This window comes from Elgaria multicarinata, chromosome 14, assembly GCF_023053635.1.
Source record: "Elgaria multicarinata webbii isolate HBS135686 ecotype San Diego chromosome 14, rElgMul1.1.pri, whole genome shotgun sequence".
Taxonomy (NCBI): Eukaryota; Metazoa; Chordata; class Lepidosauria; order Squamata; family Anguidae; genus Elgaria; species Elgaria multicarinata.
This window is the reverse complement of record NC_086184.1, coordinates 3,524,117-3,539,498: the sequence shown is the minus strand read 5'-3', so window position 1 is coordinate 3,539,498 and position 15,382 is coordinate 3,524,117. Positions and strand designations below refer to the sequence as shown.

Below are 15,382 nucleotides of genomic sequence, written 5' to 3'. Positions count from 1 at the left end.
GTTGGGGAAGGCTGCAATAAATAAATAAAACCTTTGCCGACAGTTAGGAAGCTTTCATGTTGGCTGGGGATGATGGGAGTTATAATCCAACACATGTGGAGGGCACCAGTTTGGGAAAAATGGATACAGATGAAATATTCCACCCTCCACTAAAATTTTGTACATCTGTACAAATCATTATATGTCTTGTTTTAAACATATAGAATGAAGAGTCAGTGTACAAGGATGCAATGAGTGGGGTGTGTGTGTGTGTGTTTAAATGTCACAGTATGATAAAGGCAGCCTACAAATAGGATAACAAGTGCCACAAGTTGGAATGACGGCTGACACTGAGACCTGGCTTTTTCACCAAGGGCCCAGGAAGGATGCTTATGTGCTATCCTTCCATTTGCACTGCAAATCAGATAGCAAATCCAGTGTAGGAACAAGCCTGTCTTCAGAGAAGATGCGATTCTGACATCAACATCCCCCTGGGTTATCACTCCCTCACAGAGCTGTGATCCGGATATCAGAGATCTGAACATTTTAACAGGTCTCCTTGAGTCCCAGGGGCTCTTAGAAGCCCTGAGCTTGTTTGCTATCTATACCTCCCATTGCCAAGGGAGTTCTTCTCTTTAAACATAATCTCTTGAAAAGACTTTTCATCCAGTACATTTTTTTTTCTACCAGCTTCTAGGCTTTGACTGCAGAATGCTGTTTGTATTAGAGTTTGTTTCCAATAGCCTCGTGTGGCACAGAGAGGTAAAGCAGCAGTTACTGCAGTCGAAACTCTCCCCACGGCCTGAGTTCGATCCCAGTGAAAGCTGGTTCTCAGGCAGCCGGCTCAGGTCGACTCAGCCTTCCATCCTTCCGAGGTCAGTAAAATGAGTACCCAGCTAGCTGGGGGAAAGGTAACCATGACTGGGGAAGGCAATGGCAAACCACCCCACTACAAAGTCTGCCAAGAAAACGTCAGCAAAAGCAGGCGTCCCTCTAGGAGTCAGCAATGACTCAAGTGCTTTGCACGAGAGGTTCCTTTCCTTGTTTCCAATGCTTTTGCATTTAGGAAGGTTTTTGTTTCACATTCCAATTTTGGGTGCATTAAAACAAAAAACAAAAATCCTAACATGCCAAATGGAGTCTCAAGAAAAAATTAAGTAGATGAAAACAGGATCCCTTGTTTCATTAGTTCCCCCAAACCTGCAGGTTGCAAATTTGAGTCAAACAATAACAAAATCGTCCTCATAATGTCAAAGAAGTGATGTACGCTTATAGTCATTTGATATTAGGTTTTTTTTTATCTATATGCAAGATTACATGTATTTATTACATTTATATACCACCCAGAGAGCTTCAGCTATGGGGCAGTATATAAAAATAATAATAATAATAATAATAATAATAATAATAATAATAATAATAATAATAATAATAATAATAATGGCAATTAGAGGAATGTCAGGACTCAAATGGAAATGTGAGTTTGGGTGTTAAAAAGACAAGGAGTGACAAAACGCATCATTTAGAATTTTGTGAGTTCTAAAAGCAACAATTTAAAATAATTTTTTAAAAAGAGATAGATCCAAACCAAAATTAGGAAAAAGACTATTTCAAAATGCAACCTTAAACATATTAATGCAATGCATCCCTCTGGGACTGAGAAATAAATCGTTCATTTCACTTGGAAAAAGTCTACTGAGTCTCTCTGTTAAGATGCACCCCAAAGAACTTGTAGAATCTCAGGGCTGGCTCAGGGTGTTTTGTAGCCTGAGGTGAGGGATGAGATGGTGTCTTCTCCCATTCCATGTACAAAAAAGTGGCCTGGTCTGGCAGGTGACTCTTTCTTTGACATTGGCACGGGGACGGCCTCTGAAAACTGCAGGGTAACTTAGCGCCTTGCTAGACGAGGCTTTAGCCCGGTGTGAACCCCGGGCTCACCCCTGTGCATCCAGATGACGCACAGAGTATCCTGGGCTCAGGCAAGGGTGAACCCTCCCCGGGCCTGGGGTAACTGGCACCGCTTCTGGCCCAGTTTTTCCTGCGGCCTTGAGCTGAGTGGGAGACCACAGGCGTGTAGCCAGGTCCGCCGCTTTTCCCAGCTACCCCATTTACTCCCGAGTAGCCGGGAAAAGCGGTGGACGGGCTGCAGTGCTCCGCAGGAGTGCTGTGGCCATCAGGGCTACGGTGGGGACATGGGGGGGCAGGAATCGTGGCCTACGGGACATGGGGGGCGGGAAACGGAGGCCATGGGGAGGTCAGAGGGGAATTGCGGCCCAGAGGCGTTGGGGGGGGAATTGGAGATCGCGGGGGATGGGGGAATCGGAGATTGCGGGGGATGGGGGGAATCGGAGATCGCGGGGGATGCGGGAATCGGAGATCGCGGGGGATGGGGGGAATCGGAGATCGCGGGGGATGGGGGGATCACAGCCAGGGTGGGGGAATCGGGAGCGGGGGGGGAGCGGGGAAATATATATATATATATATATATATATATATATATATATATATTAAAAAACCCTACCTGTTGTCGCTGGAGCGTTCCTGCACTGCTGGCCCTTTAAAACTTTTTTAAAAATGGCGGGCGCAACGGCTCTCCTCCAGAGCTTGTCACGCCTCGCGTGTGAACGAGGGCGAGATCCCGCGATAGTTTCATTACGGGATCTCCCCTCCTCTAGCCCGGATTTACAGGTAGGTCTAGCTAAGGCCTTAGAGGGCACAGAGCGGGCTTTATGGCCCACCGCTCTTTCTTTCCAACACCTTGCCACCCCCTCCCTGCGTCTGTGGCCTAAGTGAGCGCCTCAACGCTGCCTCATGGTAGGGCCGGCCCTGCAGGATCGCTAACTCTTTTGTACATCTTGCCTCCCTCCCTCCCTCCCTCCCTCCCTCTTCCCTCCAGGCCTTGAGTGCCAGAGACCAAAGCGGCGGAACTCAAGCGACGACATCGAGGTCCTTTCGACGGGAACGCCGCTCCAGCAAGAAAGCCCTGAGCTCTACCGGAAAGGAACGACCCCGTCAGACCTCACCCCCGACGACAGCCCTCTGCAAAGCTTCCCTGCCAGCCCCACGTCCACACCGCCTCTGGGTCCCTCCTGTAGAAACAAGAGCGCTCACTTCTCCAGGCAGGTCTGCGTGGACGAAGAGCGGGGAGGGGAGATCCAGATGTTGCTGGAAGGGCGCGGCAGGGACTATATGAGGCCCAACAGCTGGGGTGAAGACAAGGAGGGCGGGGCACACGGCGTGAGAGGCGGGCCCCCGCGCAGCGGCCAACCTGGCTCCTCCGAAGACTACCGGGGCCGAAGCGGCGGGCACAAGCATACAGCCTCCAACCACAAACCCCGGGAGAGGTGGACGGACCCCCCGGCCACCGTTTCATGGACTCATCATCGTCCCCACCATCATGGTTCGGGGAGCAACAAGCTCCTAGAGCTGGACGAAGAGAAGCTGAGCAATTACGAGATGGAGATGAAGCCTCTCATGAAGATGGATTCTTATATGCAAGAAATACACTCCCAAAAAAGACACTATAGTAAAATGGGGCCCAGCCGGAGTCTAGCAGAGGACCAGCATGGGGAAGACCGGAGCTTTGGGGTTCAGAGACTGAGGTCTAAGTCCCAAAACAAGGAGAACTTCAGGCCCGCGTCTTCTGCCGAGCCCACAGTGCAGAAACTAGAAAGTCTGAGGTTTGGGGACAAAGGTGAACCCCGGCTACTGAGGTGGGACTTAACCTGCTCGCCACCACAGAAATCCTTACCTGTTGCACTAGAATCAGAGGAGGAAAACAGGGACGAGCTCAAATCTGGTGCGGTAAGTAGAGGATACTTTTCTTGAGTTTGTGTGTGTGTGTGTGTGTGTGTGAGAGAGAGAGAGAGAGAGCACAGAGCCCCCTCTTAAACCAGGGGTGTAGAACCCAAACGCCAAATTCCATTTCAGAGGGTTTTTTTTTGAGGGGGGTCATTCCAATGATGGAGGTAAACAGGATGGGGGCAAAATTACAAAAAATAAATAAAAATACCAGCCTATTTTAGCTTCCTGCTCTTCCAGCTGGTACCTAAGCCTCAGGAGAGACATTCCAACCTTTTAGAATGAGGGGGAAACTCACAGAAGCTGGTAAACCATCACAGAATCAGTGTCTGGGGACCCTGGGAGGCTGGAGTTCTGCACCCATCTGAAAGGGTGGAAATATTTGACATGGTGTGGGGCTGGCGCCACAGGCTGAGGACCCACACCCCAGCATGGCCTCTGATCAGAGACTGTTGGAGTAGCTCTTCCTTCTCTTCTTCATTGCAACCTGCTTGTTCTCCTGCCTCTCGCACTTGCTGAGACAACGTTTGTAGTGAGAAGGCGGAGCAGGAGATGCCGCGGCCTCCTGGCTCCCTGCCTGGCAAGAAAGTCAGTGGGAGCCATGGTGAGAAAGAGCAGCCAGTGACAGTGGATGGAGGGGGCCATTGAGGGGGGAAATGGGTAAGATTCCTGGCAATTAGCTTTATTTCCTACACATGTACAAAATACTCATTCCCCCCCCCCCATGCACATAGTGTGACCATATGAACAGGAATACAGGGCTCCTGTGTATAGAAAAGGGAATTTCAGCAGGTGCCATCGGTATGTATGAAATTCCCTCTTCATCACAACAGTTAAGGCTGCAGGAGCCCTGCCCTCTTTTGTATAGCTCCTGCTGTTTTAACAGTTGTGATGAAGCGGGGATTTCACCAGGTGCTGCATGCATACAAACAGCAGCAGCTGAAATTCCCTTTTCAATACAACCGTTAAAGATACAGGAGCTAGGGTGACCGTATGAAAAGGAGGACAGGGCTGCTGTGTATAGAAAAGGGAATTTCAGCAGGTACCATTGGTATGTATGAAATTCCCTCTTCATCACAAGCGTTAAGGCTACAGGAGCCCTGCCCTGGTTTGTATAGTTCCTGCAGCTTTAACAGTTGTGATGAAGAGGGGATTTCACCAGGTGCTGCATGCATACGAACAGCACCTGCTGAAATTCGCTTTTCAATACAACCGTTAAAGACACAGGAGCTAGCATGACCATATGAAAAAGAGGACAGGGCTCCTGTATCTTTAACAGTTGCATAGAAAAGGGAATTTCAGCAGGTCTCATTTGTAGATATGGTGAACCTGGTGAAATTCCCTCTTCATCACCACAGTTAAAGCTGCAGGAGCTATACTAGAGTGACCAGCTTTAAAAGAGGACAGGACAGCGGGGTATAAGTATGATAAATAAATAAAAAATAAAAATATATACAAATGACACCTGCTGAAATTTCCTTTTCAATACAACTGTTAAAGATACAGAAGCACTGTCCTTTTCATAGGGTCACCCTACAGGAGCCCTGTCCTCCATTCCATAGGGTCACCCTACACACACATTTATACTGAGAAGACACCCCCCTCCCATTCTCTGCCTTTACAAATACAAGAACTGGAGGGCAGCAGGGTGTGTTGTGATTCCAGGGTGATGGATGTCCCTAGGCCTTCTGCCAGGGAAGATGTGATGAGTTAAAACAAGGCGAACCTATCCAGTTTTCCACCCACCCAGACACGTTTATAGCGGGGATGTGTTGCTCTTCTGCATGGCCCAGCGTTATTCTAACGCGGGCTGGCTTCCAAAATAAATGCAGCCCTTGATCAGAAGAATCTGTTTGTTTTAAAAATAAAATAAAAATGGAGGGTGTGTGTGGAAATGTTTGCTGTTGTGGCAAAGAAACAAGAGGCTATTTTTGACCTGCCCTAGGTAGAGCTGAGGTCAGGTAAATGGGGCAGCCTGTGCTAAAAATAACCCCCTGCCACGCAGCCCTGCAATAAACCAAATTGTGTCTTGTCATCGGCGTTTCCTTTCTCTACTGGGTCATTCCCGACGTCGCATCCTAGAAATGACTAGAAAGGGCCAACAGGTCTGATTCGTATTCTCATGCGTTAGAGGAGCTCTTGAAGGTGCTTCTGGTTGGTTCTGACTGAAACCCGGAGTGGATTCACTGCCCCACTGACATCAGAGACATCAGCCTCCACTGCCCTGGGCTCTGTTATGATGAGAGAGGGAGGAAATGATGACAAAGCCATTTTGCTTGTTGGTTTTAGGTTCTTTCTATTGCTTATAACAGGCTGGTGGGGATAATCTGATTCTGACTTGTTCAGGGAGGGGGAGAATGTCGTTCCCAAACTCTTTGTCAGCTGTGCGAAGCGAACAAAGTGGGAACCAGATTAAAAACATTGATTCCCCTCTAATCATTTCTCAGCCACCTCTTCCCTTACAAAACTAGAGACATAAATTGCTTTCTCGAAAACAGGTGACGTGATGTTGCTTCTTCACCCCGGCCTTGTAAAAACCCTTTTAATCAGAAGTCTTTTGATGTTGTTGAAGGGCCTGTCCTCGTTTATCTTGTGCCTGTCACCACCAACATTTAGCTTTACTTTTCCCTAAGTAAATTATTGAGAAACTCAGAACAGCTCTGAAGGCTCCTGAACAGGTCTATTTCGTACAAATGACTGGTCTTTTTGGGAAGACGAAGGTACTTGACGAGGTACTTTTCCCAGGGTAACAACACAGCTTTGGTACTGGTTGTGCAAATCCATACGTAATGAGGGAAGCATTGTGTTCTCTGCTGCTGTGGTGTTTTGAGGAAAGGGACCACCTTTTCCTATAGATCAGAGATGTCACGGCCCAAACGTTACGAAGACGCTTCCAGGTTTCAACACACCTTTATTGATAGAAGGGAAAACGTTGCAACGGGAAAGATACGTCTCTGCCAAGGAGCACTTCTCTGACTCTTGCTGCTTGTGCCAGCTGTTTTATTAGCAAGTTCTGGTCACGTTAGCATAAACAACTGAGCATGTGCAAAGTACGCTTTTTGACGCAATAGGAAAGTTAGCCGACCACTGCTCCTGTATTTTCTGTGGTTAAGCTAGCTCCTTCCTGTCTGTCCTGTAAGAGGAACTTGCTTAACAGTCAGCCATTTCAAAGTTCACCCAGAGTGAATGTTATTTTGGCACCAGGCGGAATATATATATATATATATATTAACAAACAGTTCAATTGCAGTACCAACATGGCTTCACTTATGCTAAGATATCCCTTTGGCAGCCATCACAGAGACAAAAGGAGATGATTCCACCTACCCCCTGGAGGAATCCAAGGAGGTTCCGTGGGCCAAATGGGAAATCTCTGTAGGCTGAATATTAGGCCTGCGTGCCAGAGGTTCCCTACCTGTGCTATAGACATTCCTGTTATACCAAAAGACACCTATCAATTCTTCACTATTGGTTTTCAAAACATCAGTCGGAATTGTGATTAATGATGCAAATCATAGAAAGGGACAGGGAAGGAGAGGAATGTCAGCTAAACTTCTCCTGTTTGAACATACTTACAGAGTTTTAGATTGATTTATTCATTTGTTAAATTGATAACCAATCTTTCGGCCAAAAATGGTGCTCAGGGCAGCTAACAATAACAAGATACCGATTAAAACAAAATCTCGGTTAAAACATCACGGAACAAGAAATCAGTGAAGAACACAACAATAAAATTGTGTTATTATAATTTGAAGAAATTTATCTTGTCCTGATTTGACTTTCTCCCCCACCACAACATCCTTAATTATGGATGGTGTTGTTGGGCAGTGGGTCGGGGGGGGGGGGGGAAGAGAATTTTAGAAAAGGGAAGGTGTCAAAAATAGTGCATACGACAACTTGATATTTAACGCGACTACTGCGTCTCACTTCTGCTGACAAGTTGTATGTTATTAAAAGTTGTCCTCAAAGTGGAATATCAAAAGTGACATTTGAAAATGTTCAGAAGCCAAACAAGTCAAATTCAGATGTGGAATTGTTTTGCTGCATTCTGAATGCGTTTTGCAAAATGTCATCTGAGGTCTCCTTGTCAGCTTGAAGGCAGGAACGGGCCCTCCCTGGGATGGGACGATTCTTTTCCTTAGGGCCCCCAGGACACTAGAAGGGCAGGATTGTGTGTGTGCTGCGGGTTAGCCTAGGGTGTAAAGAGCTTTCCAGTGAGAAGCCCAGACATAAGTCACATGTAAAAGTTGAGCCACAAGGATTAATGCTGGAGTTCGAGCAAAATCCTTTGCCGGACGAAGCGGGGTGGATGAGAGGAGAATAAAGCTTTTTATCAGATGAGTCATGAATATTAGCAGGACTTCTCCGGCCCCCTGCCACTTGGGATGTTTCCAACACTTGGGCCATTTGCGATCAGAGCAGCTGCTGCATTTCACCTGTAGAAGCTAGAAGGGAGACAGAGGAGCATCAGATAGTGGGGAAAGAGAAACAGAGGCTGTCCGCTAAAATGGGGACTGGCCCGTTTCTACCAATTCATTAACAAATACATCGCCCCAAAAGAGGAAATGCATCTACAAAGAAGAGGGCAGAGCTCTTCTGGGCTTGACCTGATGGGCTTCCTCCACCGCCATTCCCACCCCAAAACTGCTCAGGCCGTTCAATGCCGTGTGATAATCCCTTTCCTCTTTTTCTCCTACAGGGTTCAGCTCCCATCCTGGTAGTCATGGTGATCTTGTTAAACATTGGAGTCGCCATTTTGTTTATTAACTTTTTCATCTAACTCGAGACTGTCTTGTTTGCAAAAATTAACAGATTAATAATAATAATAAAAAAAGGTGTACGAATGGGGGAATAACGAAGCAAGCGACAAACGACAAAAACAAAAAAAAAGGGAAAGATGTGGTCTTTTTGAACTGTCCTGCGACAACTTCCAAGTCTTTTCACAGAAGAACAACAAAAGATTGAGTATCACTCACAGTTTGCCTTTTTTTCCTGGGTAATGTTTTTGGATTTTAGCCAAAATTCTTTGCTTGTATAACACTTATGCTGTGTGGCATGGCAGAATGGTAACAGCACCCCTGTCCTCCCAGCACCAGTCAGGATGAGAAGAGGCTCCTTGGTGTGATTAATCAGAAAAATCTTCATGCATGAAGGGAAGTTGGTTCATGTGAACCGTGTGATTCTGGGCGGGCAAGTCCTCTTTGGGCCGAATCGTACGGAAAATTCACACATGCGCGGCTGTCTCAGGGTAGCTCGGTTGTGCGAAATGGCTGTCACAGGTCAGTGAGGTTTTCAAGCGATGCACTCATCACTTGATAAAGTCCCAACTCCAGTAGCAGCATGAACTGGGAAGTTGAGGGGAAACTCCCAAATCATTTTTGTTGTGAAGGTGATGTTAACCAATCCCTTTTCCATCCCATCCAAAAAGAGAAAACCCAAATCACTTGGTACCGGTTAAGACATGATACCTTTGTGGGAGCAAAATTCACCCTGGAAAGGTTTAGAAAGCAATAGCTAGAAGAAAAATCTTAAGCGCCTGCTCAACCGGCATCTCCTCCAGGTTAGTAGCCCTTGAATGACCATAGCTCCTCTGGTAAACAATAACCATACAAAATTTGCAAAAATTACGTATATAAATCCACAGAACTGAAAACATATGTCTTGGCTCAGGTAAAATCCTGACGCTACAATTCCGGAAAGTTACAAATTTCACCCACTGCTTACTGCTGTTTTCACATCCGTCATTCCTGGCATGTGTTAAAACTTGACTCAGTAAGGTTTTTGTTAGGACAACCACAGTTCTCCTGGAAATTTATTTCATCTCCCAGATTCAAAACTTTACTAGGGTCAACCTAGGGTGACCCTATGAAAAGGAGGACAGGGCTCCTGTATTTTTAACAGTTGCATAGGGAAGGGAATTTCAGCAGGTGTCACTTGTATGCATGCAGCACCTGGTGAAATTCCCTCTTCATCACAACGGTTAAAGCTGCAGGAGCCCTGCCCATTTGTGTATCTGGTCATTCTACAAAAGAGGCCAGGGCTGCTGCAGCTTTAACTGTTGTGGTGAAGAGGGCATTTCACCAGGTGCTGCATGCATACCAATGACCCCTGCCAAAATTCCCTTTTCTACACAACTGTTAAAGATATAGGAGCCCTGTCCTCCTTTCCATATGGTCACCCTAGTCAACCTGTTACCCTCTCCTACTTTATCTGGAATGGAGTGCTGTTAAAGCAGAAGCACTCTGGCTTGCCTTCTTCCATGATAAATCACAGGCACACCTGGCTGTTGGGCTCACTCTCCCCACGAGCTACTGTTCGTTGGAAGGTTTGTTTGAGGACCCTTCCTGAAAGGCATGGGGGGGGGGGCAGCTCTCCTCTGCAGCAGTTGAGGAATGGAGTATGGCGGGGGTCCCTGTTCCATCTTGCCATGGGCCATTTCCAGATGTCATGCTTGGCCTCTGAGCATGTAATATTTTTGCACTTTGTCCGCAGGATGTATATTCCAGCTTCCGACATATCCCTGTACAAAAACAAAACAAAAAATCACACAAAAACATCATCGACAACAGCAGCCTCTGAGTATGTAATGCTCTTTTTTCTATTTCGTTTGTTTGTTCCCCCCCCTCCTCTATGTATCACTTAATTTTGGTATGGTTCAAAACATCTTTGTAAGATGCCTGCCTTGTTCTTCTTTCGTTCTTTCCTTTGGGTTTCGTTCCGATTCCCCTGGTAATCCGCTGAAAATAGGCATTGTTCATTAAAGATGCAGTACCCCTCTGTCGAGCGGCCATCAGCCCGTTGAGAGCATGGCGTTCACTCGGGCCTGTTGCCTATTGAAAAACAATCCCGAGACCACCCACTAAAAACGCACCACTTCCTTCCTGCCGAACGTCTGTCATCAATCTGATAACCAGGTTACAGACACGATGGTTTGACGAACTCCTCTCGTCTACGTTATCTATTGGGACCAATCTCTACTCCCAGGGTTCTTTGCACCCAATGCAAGTTTAGAGTGCTTCCTCTTGGTTTAAGTGCCAGGTGCAAACCCTGCAAGCTACACGGCTCCAGAGAACAAGCTATGCCAGGGGTCGGCAGCCTGGTGCCCTCCAGATGTTATGGTCTACAACTCTCAGAAGCCCCAGCCAGCATGTTCAAAGGTCAGGGATTCTGGGGATTATAGTCCAAAGGATCTGGAGGATAACAGGTTGCCTCCTGAGCCCTATGGCGCCATTTTCTTTCCCTAGGACAAATATAGGGAAACCATGGGCATGCATGACTATATCCATGGTCTACCCAAAAGAATGCGAGATTGGTGTGGAAAACCATATGAACACCTTTTTTCTTGGATGCCATCCTGAGGTCAGGAGAAATATGGTCAACCTAGGGAACCGCCATTTGCGTCTCATCCTGGTTTGCCAAAGGCAGGTACACGTAGGGGGGTTGGAGGAGGCAAGGCCTTCACACAACTAACTAGGTTTGCTCTTAGTTGGGTACACCAACCCATTCACATGGACCACTCGTCTGTTGCTTACATTTTAGCTGTCTTTCTGCTATCTTTTGAGCAGGTTTCTTTCCTCCTCTGCATTGGATTGCTACATTTTCAACCAGAAATAAACTAAAGAGTAGAGCATGTAGCCGTTAATTCCATTCTTGTTTTCCCTTGAAATGTCCCCCGCTTCCCCAACAATGGCTGGTGAAACCACCCATTGGGTAGATTTGTGCTTTGGGATTCTAGTTGCAATCCATTGTTTAAGAAGGAAACTCAGTTCTAGAAAACGGATTTGGACATTTTAATAAGTGCATGAGACAGCACACAGGGCCGGTGTCAAGGGTAGGTGTGGGGTCTGCTGACGAGAACTCCCCCGGATTTGATCCTCCGCCTCTTCATCGTTGCAACCTGCTTGTTCACCTGCCTCTTGTCAGACAACGGTTGCCGTGAGGAGGAGCAGGAGATGCCACTTGCTGCATGGAAAGCATACGCTTTACCACTGAGCGATGGCGCCTCCCCGTAAGTCAACTTGAAAACATCTGCTGTAATAAATCCGTCTTTTAAGGTGCCACAAGGCTCTTTGTTGTTCCAAGGCAGGTGTGGGCAACAGGCAGCCTCCAGACCGCATAGGCCCCACACAAATTCAGCAGCAGTGGATTTTGTTTCATTAAAAAAGGAAGAAAAAAGTCACTTTTAGCACTATGGAGCACTCAAAGGATCAAATATGACTTGCTTGCAAGTCCAGTTTGACCATATTAGCACTCTGTAGCCACTACAGAGCACTAAAACAGTCAAATTTAGATGGCCACCAAGGTAAATGTAAGTCTTTTAGCACTGCAGAGTGATATCGAGGGGTTTGCTGCCACATTTTGGCCAAATTTTTTTTAAAAAAGATATTGGAGCGCACCGCAAGGCGGGGTGCTAGTGACCAGGGGCAAAAATGGCCCTCGGACCTCCTGCAGCAACCTGCGTTTTTTCTAGGGTTTGGATAGGGGATCAGCAGTGCATTATTCTTCAAATCCTTACAATGGATAAACTTGGGAACTGGCTACCTGTCCCCTGTGACCTCCCCATATCCAGGGCCAGTTTATGAACAGAATGCATCTTGGGTGGTTAATTGATGAAGACATGGAGGCACTGAGAAACCACATCTTGTGTCCCCAGAATCCTATCCCATAGGACTAGTTCACCTGTATAATAATCAGCAGTTGGTGATGGAATATGAACACCTGACAAAACTTCCCCACCTCCTCCTGTCGCCTCATAGGCGAAAGAGCCTGTTCACACATGCAGCTGACAACCATCAAGCGATGCATACAAAGCCACGGAGCGTTTCTAGTCCTGCAGTGAGAAAAGGACATCCTACATGTGCTCAGGAGTTGGGTGGATGATCCAGATATTGCTAGTTACATCCAGATGTGGGGGACAAGTACATCTTCAGAGGCAGCAGGGACAGAAAACTTCCCAAAGGCTCCCTTGAAAATGGTTCCAGAACAATGAGATAAAAAGTAATGACTATTTGATTCTTCACTGCGGGTTGAGCTATTTATCTCTGCCTCTGCCCGTCTCCGTTTCTCTCTTCAATGCCCAAAAATAGTCCTAAAATATTCATCCAAAAATACAAGCAAGTCATTAGCCTCTTGTTCCCAAACTATACATTCTCTCCTCTCCCATCTTAACACCATTTCCCCACTACATGCGTCGTCCGTGTGCCTTTTCCAATCTCAAACTCCTGTGTAGACATACGTGGGGAACAGCCGGAGTGTGTTCAAGACACCATTGATCCATTTTTTGTGCTGCATGGTTCATTTTGTTTCCACAAGGACAGTAATGCAGCGTTTGAGATATGACTCTACTGCTGTGCCTGGATCTGCTTCTGCTGGTGGGGTTAAGTGACCATGCTAGCATTGATCTTGCGTCCATTGAGTTGAGCTCCACTTACATCAGGTAAGCATGGTAGCCAGTTATGTCCTCTTGCTAACACTGTCACTCTGGATTTGAAGCAGGCAGGGGGCTCACATGGGCAGGGTTGTCCATTTCGAGAAGAATGATCTTCAAGGATGCTGGAAATCCCACCACCCAACAAGTACTTGCTTCTTTTTGGGAGCCAGGCTCAGTGCCTGCCGTGTGTGTGTGTGTGTGTGTGTGTGTGTGTGTGTGTGAGTGAGAGAGAGAGAGAGAGATGAGGGATCTCTCTCCCTCTCCTACCATCTGGGATCCCTGGGGTCAGCGGCATCACTTGGTTGCAAAAGAAGAGAGGCATAGAATCGTAGAGTTGGAAGGGGCCTATAAGGCCATCGAGCCCAACCCCCTGCTCAATGCAGGAATCCACCTTAAAGCATACCTGACAGATGGCTGTCCAGCTGCTTCTTGAAGGCCTCTAGTGTGAGAGAGCCCACCACCTCACTAGGTAACTGGTTCCATTGTCGTACTGCTCTAACAGGAAGTTTTTCCTGATGTCCAGCCGGAATCTGGCTTCGTGTAACTTGAGCCCATTATTCCGTGTCCTGCACTCTGGGAGGAGTATTGAGAAGAGATCCTGGCCCTCCTCTGTGTGACAACCTTTTACGTATTTGAAGAGTGCTATCATGTCTCCCCACAATCTTCTCTTCTCCAGGCCAAACATGCCCAGTTCTTTCAGTCTCTCTTCATAGGGCTTTGTTTCCAGACCCCTGATCATCCCGGTTGCCCTCCTCTGAACCCCCTCCAGCTTGTCTGCGTCCTTCTTGAATTGTGGAGCCCAGAACTGGACGCAATACTCTAGATGAGGCCTAACCAGGGCCAAATAGAGAGGAACCAGTACCTCACGCGATTTGGAAACTATACTTCTATTAATGCAGCCCAAAATAGCATTTGCCTTTCTTGCAGCCATATCGCACTGTTGGCTCATATTCAGCTTGTGATCTACAGTTTAGGGGGAAGGGGGTTTAGCGCCTTGGACAGCACCTTTAGAACAATCCTAGCTCAGGGGGAAGGTGGTTCAGCACCATGGACAGCTCCTTTATAACAATCCTGGTTTAGGGGGGAGGTGGTTCAGCACCGTAGACAGCTCCTTTAGACCAATCCCAGTTTAGGGGGAAGGTGGTTCAGCACCGTGGACAGCTCTTTTTTGAGTTCTGGCTGGTCCTGACTAAAACCCAGAATGAATTTACAGCCCACCAAAGCCTCCACTGGATTGAAGGGAGCATCTGCTGCATGCAAAGGAGGCACTCTTCCACTTAGCTATGGGGCCTGCCCCTAACATTGAGTGTTCAAGACCTCTGATGACGCCCTCCCAATCCGTGATCCTCAGAGAGGGAGGTGATGAGCGCTGAACCTGGGAGCAGCAAAAGCCCTGGAGCTGCTGGGCTCGGACGGAAGTTGGTTTAGTCCCACCTGAAGATAACAGGATTAAATTAGCTGCATTCTGAGCATGCAAATCTTTTCTCTGGTCATAGATTAGGGCTCAAGGCTCATATACAGAGTTCTAGTGATTTATTATTTGGTCAGGTACCGAAATCGAAAATCCTTGTTTCACTGAAACTGCCTGTTCTTTCTCTTAGGGTTGTTGTTTTTTGAGATTGATGGGTTTCTGGTTCCCAACCAGAAAACATAGGGTGTTTATTTCAAAAACATGAGTCTTAAGAAACAGTAATATTTGTAAAAAAAATGGTACTGAAATCATCCTCCAGTTGAGAAATACCTTCTATTTCACTTGCACTTAAAAAAAAGAAAATATCAGTGGCACAATCCTATACATGTTTCCTCAGAAGTAAGTCCCATAGAGTTCAATTGGGCTTACTCCCAGGAAAATGGCTTTAGGGTTGCAGCCTAATGGTGCAATCCTATCCATGTTTAGACAGAAAGAAAACCCTACAAGTCCCAGCATTTCCCACCTAGCTTGGGAGTTGCCAGTCTCTTTTTTCTGTTTAAACATGTACAGGATTGTGCCTTAAATGTCCTATTAACCACATGAAGGGACTTTATCTGTGCAAGAAATTCCTCCCGTCTATGATTCTGCAGCCACAGTTGTTACAGTATTCATTTCTTGGGGAAAATTCAGTCCACCAAATGTTTGCTATGGCTAAAGCCAGCATGAAAACTGTACGTTAATACCGACATGCCTGCCTCATA

The 15,382-nt window shown here is 46.9% G+C and overlaps 1 protein-coding gene across 1 annotated transcript in view; it reads left to right on the top strand.

Moving 5' to 3' along the window:
* JPH3 (junctophilin 3) overlaps positions 1-9,371 on the top strand; it is a 79,153-nt gene extending 69,782 nt beyond the window's left edge. Inside the window, exons 4-5 of the mRNA XM_063141293.1 lie at positions 2,876-3,783; positions 8,480-9,371. Of these exons, the coding sequence (XP_062997363.1) occupies positions 2,876-3,783; positions 8,480-8,560 (989 nt within the window). The 3' untranslated portion in view covers positions 8,561-9,371. The remainder of the gene's footprint in view (positions 1-2,875; positions 3,784-8,479) is intronic.
* The last annotated feature ends 6,011 nt before the right edge of the window (positions 9,372-15,382 follow it).